Source organism: Stegostoma tigrinum, chromosome 4 (assembly GCF_030684315.1).
Source record: "Stegostoma tigrinum isolate sSteTig4 chromosome 4, sSteTig4.hap1, whole genome shotgun sequence".
NCBI lineage: Eukaryota > Metazoa > Chordata > Chondrichthyes > Orectolobiformes > Stegostomatidae > Stegostoma > Stegostoma tigrinum.
Genome location: NC_081357.1, coordinates 21,093,057 through 21,111,996, shown reverse-complemented (window position 1 = coordinate 21,111,996; position 18,940 = coordinate 21,093,057). Strand labels below are relative to the sequence as shown.

The 18,940-nt window shown below is 42.3% G+C and overlaps 1 protein-coding gene across 5 annotated transcripts in view; it reads left to right on the top strand.

Annotated features, from left to right (window-relative positions):
- Positions 1 to 18,940, top strand: part of acoxl (acyl-CoA oxidase-like) — a 322,997-nt gene that overhangs the window by 277,873 nt on the left and 26,184 nt on the right. For 2 of the 5 annotated variants that reach the window (XM_059645207.1, XM_048531551.2), the window contains 2 exons: positions 10,321 to 10,422; positions 11,194 to 11,400. In XM_059645207.1, coding sequence (XP_059501190.1) covers positions 10,321 to 10,422; positions 11,194 to 11,400 — 309 coding nt within the window. Of the gene's footprint in view, positions 1 to 9,919; positions 10,080 to 10,320; positions 10,423 to 11,193; positions 11,401 to 18,940 lie in introns of those variants that run through there. The other 3 variants (XM_048531552.1, XM_048531553.2, XR_007247594.1) reach the window with 2 other exon arrangements.

The following is an 18,940-nucleotide window of genomic DNA, read 5'->3' as shown; positions in this document are numbered from 1 at the left end:
TCCACATCAGTAAGACCAAACATAGATTTGGTACCGTTTCACCCAGCATCTTTGCCCGGCCCATAGCGGCCAACCTAACCTACCAGTCACTGCCCATTTCAACTCCCCATCCCATCCCATCCCCCCTTCGACATCTCCACCCTTGACCTCCTCTGGTGTTGCAGTGAATCAGAATGCAGATTTGAAGAACAACACTGTTTCTTCCTCCTGGGCACCCTGCAGCCTGGAGGACTCAACATTGAGTTCTCCAATTTCAAATAACCTTCCCACCCATCCCCCGTTCTATTACCAGCCCCGCCTCCTCCCTTCCATTCCACCTTCTGACCCTCCCTTCCAGCCACCAATCGGATTCATCCCTCCAATTGACCAACCAGGTCGTACCTACTACCAGTGTCCACGTATTGTTGCCATTCCTCTACAACCCCTCACCCCACCACTTCTTTATCTGCAGCTCCCCCTACCCCCACATCCAGTCCTGAAGAAAGGATATCTGAAACATTGATTTCTCCTTTCCTCAAATGATGCTGCCTGGGTTGTTGTATTCTTCCAGCCTCCTGTTTGCCTCTCTCATAGGAAATTCTGGCTTGTGACTGACCAAAATGGAGGAAGATCATTTGGGAAGGCACCAAGCACATTGAAACACATTGTTGAGAATATGCAAAGTCAAGCTGTCTGAGGGAGCATGAAAACCTCCAAACAACCCATCAGGCTAACCTATCTGACCCTCCAAATGCTACATGCCCTATCTGTGGCAGTGCCTGCAGATTATATACTGGATAACTGTCTGTGTGGAGTTTGCACATTCTGCCTGTGTCTGCAATGGTTTCCTCAGGGTGGTCTGGTTTCCTCTCACAGTCCAAAGGTGTGCAGTTTAGATGGCTTAACTGTGGAAAATGGGGAGCTAAGGGGTTGGAATGGGATGCTGTTTGGAGGGACGGTACAGACTCAAAGAGTTGAATGGCCTCTTTCTGTACTGTAGGGATTTGATTAAATGACTGAAAATATTGAATGCATTTGGTAATAATTCTGTAAACTACATCTTGTAAACGGGGCAGTTTGTCCAAAAAGTTAAACATGATGGATGAGTATATAAATAGGAAGGGATTAGATGGATATGGGCCAATTGCTGGCTGTTACAAAATTCATATTGTACTTGTGGATTGGAAAGTAGGACATTAGAATTTATTTGTAAAATGATAGGGGGGGGAAGTGTGTGGTCCCTTTAAAAAGATGTTTTTTTTAAGGCCTGGGGGTTAAAAAATGTCTGCAAGCAGCAGCAGATGCAGAGAGTTCTTGAAATTGAAACGTTGTAACAAAAGGCTATACTGTTAGCGGGCAAAGCAGCATTTTTACTAAGACAAAAGGTTTTTGAGTTTAGCCAATTAATTTAAACCAGGCCCTGGGCAAAGCCCAATTAAATTTAAATCTGATGGTTTTGACAACCTCAGACCAATCCTATTGGAAGAAATTAATAGGCCATCAAGGGTACAAAAGAAGAAGGCATTTGAAAACAGGTGTGAGCACAAACTGCCATCTGTTAACAGAACAGCTGTGAACAGCCATCAGCTCTAAAGAAAGAGCAAATCAGTGGCTCCCACAGAACTTTTTAAGATGCCAGAATAAGCACTATCTAAATAAAGGCACTGTGGCACTCTTAGCTATTATACCTGACACAAGAATTCAACGGAGGGTGTTACTGACTGGGGGACGGCAAAGAATGTTCCAGCAGACTCATCTTGACTGTAATTTTGAGAGATTAAGCTGGTTAATGTGGTTTATATAAGTGGGATTTGTATCTGTTGGAACAGCATACCATTAGAATTTTGTTTTATTTGTGAATAGTTAAGGGGAATTGTTTGGTTTGTTTGTAGTTCTGTTAATTTATTAACTATTAGAGTTAGATAAATAAATTGTTACTTGTTGATTATAAAGTGAGTACTGGGGGCTTCTTTTGTTTAACCACTTTTTAAAATAGATTATGAGGCAAGGCGAGCTTCTCCGTTTTAGTTATTGGGGCACCTGGGGTGCGAGATTGACCACTCCTTTGTAACACTGGCAAATGAGCTTAAATCAATTTAGCATGTCTGGTCAGTGTGAACAAGTTGGACTGAAGGGCCTGTTTCCATGCTATATGATTCTCTGAATTATCATACATCATGAGAGGTCATTGTCAACCCACTTGTTTTCGTGCTGGCTATTTTAAAGCAATATTCATTTAGTCTTACGAGTCACACTCTGCCGTTTTTTTCCCCTTTAGCCTTACAAACTTTTACTCTTTAATATATGTTAAACTTCCAACTGGAAATTACCACTGAATCTGTCTTCATGTTGTATTTTATAACTTTCTAATGCATATTTCATGATATTAGAGTTTAGTTAACTATATAATAGTTGCTATTTCTTATAAGATTTGCATGCTTTATAGAGATTACTTTTCTAAACTTGAACTGCATAGAGCTGGTTACTGCTACTGACCACAAACTTGCTACAAATGTTTCTGGGGTGATCTGTGACATTTATCTTAGTTGATTACTATAACCCATTGTAGGATGTAGCTTAAAGGGCAAGATAGGGTTCAGTTTTATTTGTAGTTTACAGATGTGAAAACTTGCATAGGGAGGTAGCAACAAGAGAAAACATGTGACACAGTAAGACCTACAACAAAGTTTCAGCTGATGCAAAGCAACAGATCAACAAAAACAGGGAAGATAAACCAGTAGAGATAAGATTATTGAGTTTACAAAGGGCATTTGAGAAGGTGGTACTCATGTTTAAACATTGAGAGTAATGTAGTAGCTTGGAGGAAGATCTGGTTACCGGACAGAAAGCAGAAATTGGCCCCTGCCAAAACCGCCCAAAGAGGATCCCCCTCGTTCTCACACACCACCCCACCAACTTCCGGATACAACGCATCATCCTCCGACACTTCCGCCACCTACAATCCGACCCCACCGCCCGATACGTTTTTCCATTCCCACCTCTGTCTGCTTTCTGGAGAGACCACTCTCTCCCTGACTCCCTTGTTTGCTCCACACTGCCCTCCAACCCCACCACACCTGGCACCTTCCCCTGCAACCGCAGGAAATGCTACACTTGCCCCCACACCTCCTCCCTTACCCCTATCCCAGGCCCCAAGATGACTTTCCACATTAAGCAGAGGTTCACCTGCACATCTGCCAATGTGGTATACTGCATCCACTGTACCCGGTGTGGCTTCCTCTACACTGGGGAAACCAAGCGGAGGCTTGGGGACCGCTTTGCAGAACACCTCCGCTCAGTTCACAATAAACAACTGCACCTCCCAGTCGCAAACCATTTCCATTCCCCCTTCCCATTCTTTAGATGACATGTCCATCATGGGCCTCCTGCAGTGCCACAATGATGCCACCCGAAGGTTGCAGGAACAGCAACTCATATTCCGCTTGGGAACCCTGCAGCCCAATGGTATCAATGTGCACTTCACCAGCTTCAAAATCTCCCCTTCCCCCACCGCATCCCAAAACCAGCCCAGTTCGTCCCCTCCCCCCACTGTACCACACAACCAGCCCAGCTCTTCCCCTCCACCCACTGCATCCCAAAACCAGTCCAACCTGTCTCTGCCTCCCTAACCTGTTCTTCCTCTCACCCATCCCTTCCTCCCACCCCAAGCCGCACCTCCATCTCCTACCTACTAACCTCATCCCACCTCCTTGACGTGTCCGTCTTCCCTGGACTGACCTATCCCCTCCCTACCTCCCCACCTATACTCTCCTCTCCACCTATCTTCTCTCCATCTTCGGTCCGCCTCCCCCTCTCTCCCTATTTATTCCAGAACCCTCTCCCCATCCCCCTCTCTGATGAAGGGTCTAGGCCCGAAACGTCAGCTTTTGTGCTCCTGAGATGCTGCTGGGCCTGATGTGTTCATCCAGCCTCACATTTCATTATCTTGGATTCTCCAGCATCTGCAGTTCCCATTATCACTGATACAATTGGATAAACAAAGTATTTTCAGTTTGGCAGGCTGTAACTCACAAAGTACCAGAAGGATCAGTACTCAGATTTCAGCTATTTACAACCTAAGACAAAGTTGCTGAGAGGGCTTTGTCTCAGTTTGCTGACAGTAAAAAGTCAACTGGAAAGCTGTGCTACAAGAAGAATATAAAGAGGCTACGGAAAGATATAAAGAAGTCAGGTGAATGGGCACCAATATGGCAAATGGAGTATAATGCAGGGAAGGATAAAAACTGAAAAGCAGAATATTTTTAAAAGGAACAAATATTCTAATTGTTGTTTCTCAATGAAATTGGGATATGTAGGTAAAGGAACACAAAGTCAGGAAAGTATCGCAAACAAAGCGGGAAGGCAAATGGTATATTAGCCATCATCGCACAGAAATTGGAACACAGGATTTAAAAAAAAAACTTGCTAGAATTGTACAATGCTTTGGTGAGACCGTACCTAAAGTACTGTGTGCAGTTTTGGTGTCCCAAGTATAAGGAAGGGTATTGTTGCATTGGTCATGGTATAGTGAAGGTTCATTAGCTTGGTTCCTGGAATTGAAAAGCTTTCCTATGATCTGATGCTGAGTAAATTGGCCCACTAAATGACAGATGATCTCATGGAAACACACAAGAATCAGAACAGGCTTGACAGGATAGTCACTGCGAGATTGCTCTATTTCAGAAATCTAAACACAGAGAACAGTCTCAGCATAAGGAATCCTTAGCATAAGACTGAAGGGAAGGGGAGTTTCTTTACGTAGCAGGTTGTGAATGTCTTGTTGTTCCATATTTCCTCATAATCCTCAACTCCACTTTCCTTCCTTTTCCCTTGATTCTTTACTCATTAAAAATATGTCTAACTCTGTCTTGAACATATTTAATGACTCAGCCTCAACAGCCCTCTAACTCCTTCCCAGAAGTAATAAAAGCAGAAAGTGTTGGAAAAACTTTGCAAGTGCTGGAAAAAACTCAGCAGGTCTCACATCCATAAAGAAAGAAATAGAGTTAATGTTTCAAGTCTCATATGACTCCTCAGTCAGTCAGTTTGAGTTTTGGATTTCCAGCATCCACAGTATTTTGCTTTTATCCTTTCTAAAATACATAGGGTAACATGAATATAGGAACATACAAGTTAGAAGAAGTAGCCAGCGCTGTGGCTCAGGGGTTAGCAGTGCTGCCTCTCAGCACCTGTGGCCTGGGTTCGATTCCAGCCTCAGGCAACTGTCTGTGTGGAGTTTGCACATTCTCCCCGTGTTTATGTGGGTTTCCCCTGGGTGCTGCAGTTTCCTCCCACAGTCCAAAGGTGTGCAGGTTAGCTGGATTGGCCTTACTAAATTGCCCATAGTGTTCAGAGCTGTGTAGATTAGGTGGGTTACAAGGGTATGTGTCTGGATGGGATGCTCTGTGGGTTGGTATTAACTTGTTGGACCAAAGGGCATGTTTCCACACTGTAGGGAGTCTATGATTAGGCCATTTGTCCCTCAAGCTTGCCCTGCTATTCAGTAAGATTTTGGTTGATCTAATTAGTCCACAGTCTTACTTTCTTGCAATTTCTCCTTTAGAAGTACTTGAATGGTGAACTGTAACTCTTGATGCTCCGATAAAGCAGAAAATCTACCCCATCAAAACCCCCAAGAACTTTAATGTTTCAATCAAGTTCTGTCTTACCTCTCTAAACTCCAGCAGGTAGGAGCCTAGCCTGGCATCAGAAGTCAATACCCTCTTTCTTGGTGTGTAATGGAATGGAGAAAGTAAACCTGAACTGGTGTTCATATTTGGCTCTACAGCAAGACAAGAGTTAGAATATGAACAGCAGAGTTTCATTTGAAGTTTGGTTTATGGAGGTCGGCAGAATGGATAACCATCAGAAGGGCATCACAGTAGGTGAGTCTGTAATAGGTTGAGGCTGGATTTAGTTTAGTAAACAGCTGGGAGCTGTAATGGAAAGAAGGCAGTGTTAGTATTCTGGAAAAGTGAGATCAAATGGGTCAAAGGGCATTAACCTGTGATCTAATGTGTGGGAAGTCAGCTGAATGTAGTTTAGGGAAGTGTAAAGCCACCTGCACGGAATCCCACATTGCAGATGTTGAAACTTAAGTTCACTGAAAAACTGGTCTAGTAGTAATTATACAACCAGTGTTATCTGAGCCAGAAGGCCTGGGTTCAAGTCCCACCTGCTCCATAAGTGTATCATAACACCTCTGAACAGATTCATTAGGAAAATATCTAAAACCACCTGCACAAGATTGTCCCATTTCATTCAAAATGCTGGGAACTGTTTAAGATTTATTTTTAGTTTAGCAGACAGAACAGTCTGTCCTTTATCTACAACAAAAACAGAAATTGCTGGAAAAGCTCAGCAGCTCTGGCAGCACTGTGAAGAAAAATCAAAGTTAACATTTCAGGTCTGGTGACCCTGCCTCAGAACTGTTCTCTATCTAAATCTTTGTAGATCAACAAAGACCCAAGTATGTTCCTTTTCCCTTGCAAAACAGATGCAGAAAGGGCAGACCAGTGACAGATGAAATTTATTACAGAGAATTGTGAAGTAATAGGTTTGTTGGGGAAAAATTGGAAGATGCCGTATAAATGTTATATTTGAAATAGGTTGAAGGGACTTGGGATAGATGCGTACATTAAAGGTCGCAGGACATTTTGAAAATGTTTTATTAGAACAGGCTTCAGATCTTTATAAATAGGGACAGAGTGCATAAAAGCAAGGAGCTATGATAAACATGTATAAACCATGAGTTTGGATTCAACTGGGACATTATGTCCTGTTCTAAACATTGCACTTCAGGAATGATGCGAAGGCATTGGAGAGGATGTGAAAAAGATTTATGAGAATGGTTCCAAGGATGAAGATCTTCAATGAGTGGATGGTTTGGACAATGTAGTGCTCTTTTTCTTGAAGAAGAGAAGGTTGAGAGGAGATTTGACAGATGCTCTCAAAATACTGAGGGACCTGAACAGAGTATTTAAGGAATAATTGTTTGAGAAGGTGAGGATATCAATTAAAGTGATTGGAAAAAGCAGCAACACTGCTATTGAGGAAAAGCTTTATTTCTTTGCGGCAAGTGGATGGGATCTGGAATGGACTGCTTGGATTGTATTGAGGGCAGACTCATTCATTGTTTTCAAAACAGAATGGAACCATTAACCAAAGAGGAAACATTTTCAGGGTATGGGGAAAAGTCATTGGAGTGGCACTGATAGAACTTTTCTTGGGAGAGCCTGTCCAGACAAATGGTCACCTTCTGTACTTAAACATTCTATGATTGTATTGACTTCATTGGGGCAGTAATAATATGACTATAGTGTGATCTCTTAGACCCTGGTAGGGCCTTGTTGGGTGAATATTTTCAGGCTGCTATACTGTTGGCAGTATCAGAGCCCAGCAGAATCTAGTCCTTCCTTCAGTAGTCACAAGGATGAGGAATCTGTTCGGAGACACCAGGGCGAATTATTGTGTTCCTGCCATGCAAGGGCAATGATAAATTCTGCCTGTGCAGGCAAAGTGTCAAAAAATACACCATCATTGCTTCAGTGACAATGGGAACTGCAGATGCTGGAGAATCCAAGATAACAAAGTGTGAAGCTGGATGAACACAGCAGGCCAAGCAGCATCTCAGGAGCACAAAAGCTGACGTTTCGGGCCTAGACCCTTCATCAGAGAGAAACGTCAGCTTTTGTGCTCCTGAGATGCTGCTTGGCCTGCTGTGTTCATCCAGCCTCACATTTTATTATCTTGGAATCTCCAGCATCTGCAGTTCCCATTATCTCTGATATATAAGATCAGTGTTTGGGGAAGATCTAGTGACGGTTGGTACAGACAGAGATGGTAGCTTATAAATAGACCCATTTGTACAAGTGAAAACTGACTGAAATTGTTAGCAAACTAAATAACAGATCCAAAAACTTAATTACACAGACATCTACAACACTAATTGTTTTTCTCTCTTGCTATATTTAACACCTCCTCCTCCATTGCAATGGAGTTTGATAGGTTCTGCATTCAGGTAATGATTCTTCCTGTGATAATGGGAACTGTAGATTCTGGAGAATCCAAGATAACAAAGTGTGGAGCTGGATGAACACAGCAGGCCAAGCAGCATCTCAGGAGCACAAAAGCTGACGTTTCGGGCCTAGACCTAGACCTAGAAGGGTCTAGGCCCGAAACATCAGCTTTTGTGCTCCTGAGATGCTGCTTTGCCTGCTGTATTCATCCAGCTCCACACTTTGTTATTAATGATTCTTCCTTCCTGCTTAGCTTAGACGTGATTGTTGGGAAATAATTTCATATTTTGGTTCAAGTCCATACAATTTCCAGGGGGTGTGTTTGTGTGGAAATGATCATTAGACATCAATCATGACCATGAGCTGCGGCTGATTTTCCTTTTTCCCTAAGGAAACTCCTCACACCACTGCAAATGGGTTCAGCTAACTTGACAGTGAGCTAGCTAGGATCGGTAAACTCAGTGTACATCTTGTCTTTACAAACTGAGCCATCGTAGGGGTGGGATTTGAAACAACCAGATATGCTAAGTAGACAATCCATCCAAAGGTCCCCAGCATCACTGAAGCCCATTTGATTATCTCCATACAATGTCAGGAAATGAGATTTCCAAATGTTGTGTTTAGTAATCATTCATCAAGAAACAGATAAGTGCTTCTGAGTACAGTCATAGATGTGGGTTTAGAGTCAACCAACTCTACTCCATCTGCATCTCGATACCTTTGCTCCACCACCTGTATTGGAGTTTCAACCTTTGAGTTCCATTCCAGAATTCTCCCTTCACAATTAAAACAGTTCTCAAATTAAGAATGTCCCAGCTGTAGTGTTTCAGTTTAAGGCATAATCCCACGTAGTACCGCTATTTTGCAAAAGCTACAACTCTGGAATATAACTGACAAAGTTGCCAAGGTATGCCCTGTCTAGACAATTACCATCACATATATTTCCATTAGTAGAAAATGGTGGAGAGTGTTTAACAATATTCACTTAAGGTTCAGTCAGGCCTCTTTAGGCTCAGAGCTCATCTCATTTTTGGACCAAATGTGGACAAAACACTGAATTCCAGGGGTGAGGTGTAAGTGACTATACATGACATCAAAGCACCACTTGACCAGACGCAGCATTAAGGACTCACAGCAAAATTTAAACCATTGGAATCAGGAGGAAAGCTCTCCTCTCATCAAAGTCATACCTAACACAAAGGAAGGTGATGGTGGGTTTTGGAGGTCATTCATCTTAGCCCCAGAAGACTTCTATAGGTGTTCCTAAGGATAGATTCTGAAGTTATCTTCAGCTGCTTCATCAATGACCTCTCTTCCAACAAGATCAGGACTGAAAATATTCAGTAGCACTTGAAAAGTGTTCACATCTATTCACAATTCCTTCACTGCCATTGAGTCAGAATTCTAGAACTCCCTTCCTAACACTGTACTTTCAACATACAGTCTGCAGAGTTCAAGAACACTCGTCACCGCCACCATCTCTTAGGCAATTAGAGAATTGCAATGAATGCTTGCCACTACTTAATGGAGGAAAGAAAGCTTAAACACATTTTACCACATTAGAGAGTGAAGACATGACCCAGCCAAGCACACGAGGGAGTATTATACTTTTGTGGGTACATTCTTTTGGGTGAAAAATTAAACCAAAGTGTAGTTGCCTTTTTCAGGTGAATGTAGCTCCCTTGCTTTGAGGAAGAAATGGGAAGATCTCCAAATGTCCTCTTCAGTAATCATTCACCATCCACTATTACAAATACTATGCACATCACTCTTTATGAGACCACTGCTCGAGTAAATGCCTCCTCTATTCCCGACATTACAGTAGCAGAGCACTTAAAAAGAATTACATTGGAATTAAAGTCCTGAGATATCATGATGTGATGAAAGTTGTTAAATTAATGCAAGTTCTTTCTTTAAACAAGTAAATGCCTGCTGCCAGACAAGTTGACACATCGTGGACCACAGAGGAGTGTACCTACCTGGTTAGATTTGTCAGGGGACACTGAGGGTTAAGAATGAAGAGGTCCACGTGAAAGGTTGCCTGTCTTTTATCTTAATGCTGCAACAGTCCATAATACAAAGGTATCTATGAAGGGGACAATTAAACTTGCAAGGCAAGACCTTAATTGGACTCCTGTACTTGTGTTTTTATTTGATTAAAGTTCAGGAAAAGCAGTGAGTCAATCAATGTGTTTCTGAGATTGTTAGTTTTATAAAATGATGCAGCATGCTGCTATCAAATTTCCTGGTGTTGTCAGATTGTTTATAAAAAGCTTGTTTCCAAGTAACAATTTTGTATTTATTTATTTGCTTTTCTTTACAGTTTTGCCTTTTGCATGGAACTAACCTCCTTTACCAAGAACGGGCTTGGTATCTAGAACACAAATATCTCACACCAGCAACAAGCGTGCAGATAAGGAACCAGGTGAGTCTTTGTCTGGTCGTGGCGCCTTTCATAACAGAAACCCCAGCAACACTATTCAAAACACATTCAAAATATACTGAAGCATTGAGGAAGGGTCGGGTGGGGGTTAGATTTTAATTTACCTCTGGGCAATCTGAAACTAGGGAGCATATGTTTAAGGTGAGAGGGGAAAGATTATGAAAGGACTTGAGGAGTAACTTTTTCACACTGAGGGTGGTACGTGTATGGAATGAAGTGCCAGAGGAAGTGGTGGAGGTGGGTATAATTACAATTGTATCTGGATGAGTACATGAATAGGAAAAGTTTAGAGGGATATGCACCAAATAGGACTTGATAAATTTAGGATATTTGGTCAGCATGGACTGAAGTTAGACTGAAGGGTCTGTTTCCGTGCTGTATGACTCTATGACTGAATGAGGAATTGGGCATAAAGGCAGATAAAATGGCCGTGCTTGATTCCTGCTCACTGCCGTTTTAACTGGACCATTCTGCTTTTTTTGATGTGCACATGGTGATCAATCTAGTTGCAAAGAGTAAGGGACAGCTCTCCTTGGTGGTGGTAAGGTGGGAAGTGGATGAAGCCTTGAGGGCAAAGGAAAACAATGCTATCAAAATCCTTTGAGGCAGAGGTGGGGATGGGGTGCAAGATGGCCCGTCAGCAACGTCCTGAGATTTGACCTGTGGAGTGGGGTTGGGGTGTGGGATTGGGGACAGCGGTGTTGGGACTCTGCGACCGGCATTTGACTTTAATGCTGCTTTGTGTTGGCTCAGGTCAGCCACATTACAGCCCTGATAACAGTTGGCATCCAGCACATGCAGAAGGAGGGCCAAACATTAATGAAGAAATCTGGGGCAAAACACATCCCAGGAAGGCCTGACCCAGGAAACAGGACAAAAAAAAACACCAAATCACAGGACAGTCCCAGAAAATCCGGGGCAGTTGATCACCCTACTACTGAAGGTGTCTGCCTGACTTAGGTGCGAACCTCACTGGTAGGCAAAGCTGCCATTAAGGCTCCAATTGTGCGTTAACTCTATACTGCATGACTAAGAAGGGGAGACACTCTAAGTTAAGTATTAGAAATATTTCTCTGTAGTGCTCAGCAGGAGCTGGAAAGCACCTGTAACCATACAAAGAAAGCCTGGGCCCCTACTGGTTGGGCTGTTCCACATATCATCTGTAAAATAGCATCAAACATGAACAACTCCACTCTGTCTCCCTCTCCCCTTGCAGCCACAGCTTAGTGTGTTGTGACAGGGCCTGAGGAACGTGACCATCCCAGAGTCTGCCATATCTGCCTAACCTGTGCCCCAACATGATGACAAAATACTCAGCAGATACTGAGCAAGTTGGACAGTTTCTGTGGTGAAGGAGGAGAACTAATGTTTCAGGTCAATGACCCCACATCAAAATGGAAACATTAACTCTGTTTCTGTCTCCATAGTTGCTGCCCAATCCACTGATTATTTTCAGAGCTTTTGTTTTGTTTTAGTTCAGATTTCCAGCATTTGCAGTACTTTGTTTTTGTTTCATAAAATGATGATGTGTGGTATGATTGATCACTGCTGTGCTATCCCATTTAAGCCCCCACATTGATTCAGTTCTGAACTTACTTCATCATAAATTCTTTTTCTGGCTTATTACATGAATAACTAAGCCTTAAAGTCCAAGGTAGTCCAGGTATCTGGCTTATACAGACCTGTGTGTTCTTGATTTATGGTATTAAGGTGATACTCTGTGGTTCCCTCTGTGGAGAGGCTTATGTATCCTGATAATCCTCTGAACAATGGCATTCGGAGTTCTTTTTTATTCCTTCATGAGATGTGGGCATTACTGGCTGGTCCAGAGATAGCAAGAACTGCAGATGCTGGAGTCAGAGACAACACAGTATGGAGCTAGAAAAACACAGCAAGCCAGGTAGCATCAGAGGGGCAGGAAAGTTGATGTTTCAGCATTTGTTTCCCATCCCTAATTGCCATGGAGAAGGTGGTACTCAATTTGCTGCAATCGTTAGATTATAGGTGCTGTTAGGAAAGGAATTCCAAGATTTTGACCTACCGAATTTGAAGGAACAGTGATACACTTCCAAGCCAGGATATTCTGTGGTTTGGAGGGAAGCTTAACGATAATGATGTTCCCATGTACCTGCTGTCTTTGACCTTCTCAGTGGTGGAGGTCATTGATTTGGAGAGTGCTTTTGAAGGAGATTTGGTGAGTTTGCTGATATAAATCTTATTGGTGGTACACCCTGCTGCACTGTGTGTCATGGTGAAAGGAGTGAATGTTTAAGGTGCTGGAATGGGGTGACAGTCAAGTGGGCTGCTTTGTTAAGGATGGTGTTGAGACTTGCTGTGGCCACCCATAGTGAGGAGGTTAGCAAAGTGTAGGGGAAGTGCCAGACAAAGTGTAGTGCAAAAAGTCCTTGATGACAAAGCAGGTGAAGAAAGATGCTGCCTCTCAACAGCTGCAAAGAGACCAACTGTGGCAAAATGATATGGGTCATCATATTTCGATGGGGACCACCAACCCACTAAGATTGTGTAGTCAATGACGACATCTAGTGTTGAACAAAGTCACATGTATGTTTCTATCACGGTGTATTTACCAAGTTCTCTGGCAGTAAAGAACTGGGGACCGGGCCATGAATCTGGAAGTCCTTGTAGTCAAGAATATGCAGATAGGTGACAGATGTGTGAAGATTGGTGGACATCTCTTCCTGTTGGACAGAGTTTCTTTTGCAGCAGCATCTGTGGCAGAGCAGTTGTCTCCAGCATTATCTCTACTCACTCAAAAGGGGTAGAAAAGATATCTAAAAATACACTGTCTCACTTTCTCATGGCTGGCAAACCACCCTCTTTGTGCTCAAATAATTAAAACTTTAAATACTGGACTTGTCAAGTGTGAGTTCGGACTAAAGGAATCAAATGCTGTTGCCACATTCCTATACTGCAGTGAAGTCTTCACTGTATCAGTGACAGATACGAGCACTACAGAAATTCCATCTATGCAGGTAGACCAATGAACAAATGCAATTGCCCTTCTCAAAGCAAGCTTTAAAAGCATTCAGGCAAAACTCCTACAATTTGATCTTTGATGATTTGGACGACTATATTTGGATAGCCAAAATGAGCTTCTCCTACCAGGTGAGATAACACGGTGTGAAGCTGGATGAGCACAGCGGGCCAAGCAGCATCAGAGGAGCAGGAAAGCTTGACGTTTCGGGTCCTGTTTTCTCAAGTCTCCAATGGCTAAAGTTCAAGTATTTGATGTAGAAAATGCTTCAAAGATGCTCTGAAGCTATCCATAAAGTGCAGCAGCATTGACACTATTGAATGGGAGTAGCTTGCTATCAATAGTGACTATTAGTCCATCAAACTACATCCTGCTTTAGGTCACAATGTCTCAGTGATGAGAAGAGCAGGTGCAAAGAAGGAAAGAAAAGGAAATAAATCCTCCAGATCCCACCACTTCAAGGGATGTCCTGCCCCACATGCTCAAAGATTTGACAGTCAAAAATAAACCTGTTTAGTCGCATGAAGATTTTTGGCAGAAACTCATGACACTTAGTCAATGCCATCCTTGAATTGAGAGGCCATCCATCAATCATTAAGGTGCTAAGTTTAATCACAGCCGCAATGGATTGGAAGAGGACAATGATCCAGTCTTCACATGCTGTTTCACCACCTCATGACCCCAGCTGGGAGTGCACAGGTTTTTTGAGTTTGTTTATTGTACCTAACAACCTACCCACAGTTGCATCTTCTCATGGTTTCCTGAGACTCACTGACAAAGCTGAGGAATAATGCCTGCTTGGGCAAGAATTTGATATTTCCAGAGGAGGGTTTGGGCAAGAATTTGATATTTCCAGAGGAGAGTATAGTGCCAGACATGGAAATGGACAGTTTTTTAAAATACTTTTACAGAAGTAGTAAATAGTGAAGAAATCTGACTTGTCTTGGCTGTATAAACTGTGTGCATGTTTGAAGGACGCATCATTTCACCAACAGTGTTTTGTCATTAATGACTGAACATTTTCCTTCAATGTGACGCATCCTTCAGGAAGGAAATCTGAGCACAAATCTTGTGTGGCATACATTGTTTTTTCTTTAATTCTGGGACCTGGCTCCAAATGGTTAACACTGTTAAATATGAGTAAATGTAGACCAGCAGACTGAAAATGAGGTGAAATGCTAGCGGTGATGCCTTCTTCCTTGCTTAGTAGGCTTTTGTGTTTTGAGTGTGGGCCAAGGCAACATGTGCAAACTTGTTATTTTACTAAGGAAATCATCAAAGCCGAGCTCAATGTAGTTTTCATCTGCACATTCACATGCACACACTTTCCAGCAGGGATATTGCAGTGCTCTCAAGGAATTGTTAGTCCATCAGAAACTTCCTTCTTGCAAGTCATCTGATGCTGAATCAAATTGGAAAATATCAGCTACCTTGCCAGATAAGATCAACCAAACTGGTAATGTGATAATGGGAACTGTAGATGCTGGAGAATCCAAGATAATAAAGTGTGAAGCTGGATGAACACAGCAGGCCCAGCAGCATCTCAGGAGCACAAAAGCTGACGTTTTGGGCCTAGACCCTTCATTAGAGAGGGGGATGGATTAGGGTTCTGGAATAAATAGGGAGAGAGGGGGAGGCGGACCGAAGATGGAGAGAAAAGAAGATAGGTGGAGAGGAGAGTATGGGTGGGGAGGTAGGAAGGGGATAGGTCAGTCCAGGGAAGACGGACAGGTCAAGGAGGTGGGATGAGGTTAGTAGATAGGAAATGAAGGTGCGGCTTGGGGTGGGAGGAAGGGATGGGTGAGAGGAAGAACAGGTTAGGGAGGCAGAGACAGGCTGGGCTGGTTGTGTATACTCTCCTCTCCACCTGCCTTCTTTTCTCTCCATCTTCGGTCCGCCTCCCCCTCTCTCCCTATTTATTCCAGAACCCTCACCCCATCCCCCTCTCTGATGAAGGGTCTAGGCCCGAAACGTCAGCTTTTGTGCTCCTGAGATGGTGCTTGGCCTGCTGTGTTCATCCAGCCTCACATTTTATTATCAAACTGGTAATGTGCAGTGATTCAAACTAGTCTGTGACGCAACAGCTTGATGCATTTCCCCTCTGAAACAAAAGCAATGCCCTACCTTGGAATGTTAAAAATAAATACACTGACAAGAAATATTGCAGAAATGGAAAAGAGGTACTGCTAATATTTTGAAAACAAGCTTTGGTCAGTGACCACTAAGTTATCTTTCCTGAGTAATATCGAATCTAAGTTTATTTCCTAAAATGTATCTATGCCAAAATGACTGAGAATGTGTGTGTGGCTGTCCCTCACAATCAAGTTACATACATCTCAGTAGTGAGAAACTCCTGTTAATTTAGGTGCATATGTTCTCTTCAGTTAGAACAGATTTATTATTAATGAACATAAATTCTGTTCTAAACAATTATCATCTCTCTGTTAAATACTTATTTGTACTGTCATTGCATACATGAGATGTAATTTTTTTTGACTTTATGTTCCTGCTTGCGAGACTTGTTCACACAGAGCCTCTTTTGGAAATTTGCCATGCACTATGCCTAGTCTTCTGACTATTGAGTTTAATTGTCAGAATATATTCCATTTGAATTTCCTATGTGCTGTCATGGGCCAGGCTTGACACCCAGAGACTGAGGTCTTTTACCAGTGAGAAGTAAGTTTCTTGCCCCTTATACAATAAAATGAAATGACTGCCACAAAGCAATTTACACATTGGAATTTCCAAAGGTCCCCTAATAGCAACAGATTGGAAAAATTCCAACTTCAGTTTCCACTCTGAGTCAGCAGTTAACAGGGCAGCTGTTGAAGTTGATACTTTTACCTCAATGTATTGAGTTAGGAAGGAGAGAGAGAGAGAGAAAATCTGGTGTCTGGCTCTAGTTGTTTTTCAGAGCAGCCCCCTTACCCCACAGAGTGAATGGCAGTTAGTGATATTGAACTGAGTTGTGATTTTCTTTCCCTTGTGGTCGACTATCCTCTCAGGATTCTCACCTGGATTGGATACCAGAACGTATTATGACTTTTCTTTCATTTACAAGAGAATTTTTTTGGCTGTTTATTTACTTTGTTGCTTCCACTTGAAACTTCGCCTGCACCTCCATTTTTTTACACTTGAAATCAAAACAAAGAGAGATATTTTCAGTTTTAAATGCGAAAAGAAACCGTGAAAAAAGTTTTCTGTTGACTACTGTATCTGATTACCACATTTCTGCTTTAATTTGATAGTAAAAGTAATATTTGAAGTGGGGGCAGAACAAAGATGCAGGAGCTACAGCTGTGCTTGTTGCCAATATGCCCCTCCCAGCATTATGTCACTATGAGAGAGGGAACCCAGCCACAGGTTCTTCCTCTTGATCAATATCCAGAAAGCCCTTCTGGAAAATTTGTGCTGGGTGACAGGGTCAGGCTCAGCTACAATGCCCCCTACAGTTCAGTAGCCTGGCAACATCATCGTCCAGGCTAATACACACAAAGTGCTCATGAATCTTAATTGTTTCTGATTTCAGAACTATATTGCAATATCAGTGACTATCTATTAGACAACTACTTCAATTCTGATGTGAGGCTATTTCTGTACTATCTTTCATTCATTCATAGAATGAACGTGTCACTGGCAAGGTTGGCATTTGTTGTTCATTCAATTCACATAAAAATACTTGTTGAAATACAGTCAAGATAACGCAGAAAGTGTATTTCTAGTTCTTTAGTATACACCCCATGCACCTGCTCTGTCTGAGCTGACGTATGATACATTACCATAGTAATATGACACCTACACTCTTGTGAGTGAACAGCAACAGGCTTTATTGAACATAACATTATACAGAGGATAGTAAGAGAGAATCTCTTACTTAGTGACTTACAGACATTTTCGTGATCCAACGTCACTTCGACATGGCTAGTTTTTGAATGTGTTCGGTAGACATTTTTGGAATAAAAGTACAGTTCCTTTAAATTTACATCTTCCCCCAAGTTTGTTAGCAGTACCCCTTGTAACTATTAATATTTAACTTTGAACATTGAACATTTCCCCACCTGTATCCTATACCCTACAAGTGTCACATATTTGAGGGACTCATCTACAAATGCATTCTCAATTCTCTTAGAAGTCATGTCAGACGAGTGCCCTCTCTTGTCATTTCTGTGAATAGTGAATACGTTGGTAGTGTCATTCCTCCATAGTGCACTGAGGATGTGTGTACTGCAATCGGTGCTGATGCCACTCACAGCATTGACTGCACGCAAACCTTGGAAGTCTGTGCAGACAATAATGAAATTAGCAGGAGTGCTAATTGATGAAATGAGGTGACAACTCCTGATGATTCACAGATACAATTGATTGCAGCATCAGTGAAGATCAGTGATAGAAAACCTGACTCACAAGACTGCCATCTTGTATGTCTCTATTAAATCCCCTGTTAGCCTCCTTCTCTCCAATGAGAACAGACCCAAGTCCCTCAGCCTTTCCTCATAAGACCTTCGCTCCAGACTAGGCAACATGCTGGTAAACCTCTGCACATCAATGGTGTGTATTTTTAAAACTGATCCCTGTAAAACTTCTTTACATCCTTCCAAGCTAAACTAGTCCCATTTGCCTGCATTTGGTCCATATTCCTTCTAAATCTTCCCTATTCATGTACTTGTCCAAATGTCTTTTAAATGGTGCTACTGTACCTGCGTCTACCACTTCCTCTGGCAGTTTATTCCATATATGAACCACCATGTGTGACAAAGTTGCCCTGGGTTCCCTTTTAAATCTTTCTCCTCTTGCCTTAAAATTATGCCCCCTAGTTTTGAACTCCCTAACCCTAGGGAAAATAAACCCTTGCTAATCCTATAATATATGCTCCTCACAATTTTATAAACCTCTGTAAGGTCAACCCTCAACTCCTACACTCCTGTGAAAGAAGTCCCAGCCCATCCAGCCTCTCCTCACAACTCAAACTCTCTAGTCCCATTAACCTTGTAAATCTTTCCTACACCGTCTCCAATTTAATAATATCCTACCTATAGCAGGGCAACCAAAACTGTACACGGTACTCCAAAAGTGGCCTTATCAATATCTGAGACAACCGCAACATGACATCTCAACTCCTTAACTCAATGGTCTGAGCAATCCTAGGACTGGAGGAAAATACTCACTCCCCCCATCTCATCCCACTACTTCCACAGCACCTTCACCTTTCTTAATCATCTACAAACCCTTCATGTTCTATTTTCAGCCCATTGACTGGTTCCAATTCTCTGCCTGATTGCCAGTCAAACAGCCAATTTTACTCCCATCTCCAATATATTTAGAACCCATAAATATGAAAATTAAAAAACATTTTCCAGGTCTGTCCAAATTTTCTCTGACCACTCACAGTGACATACGGATTAATGTTTTATACTTGATGATGACTGACAGTCCTGACACTGGCTGTGAACTATCAAGTCTGTCTAGCATATGATCTGTGGTAGAGCAAAACTGCTAATACTTATG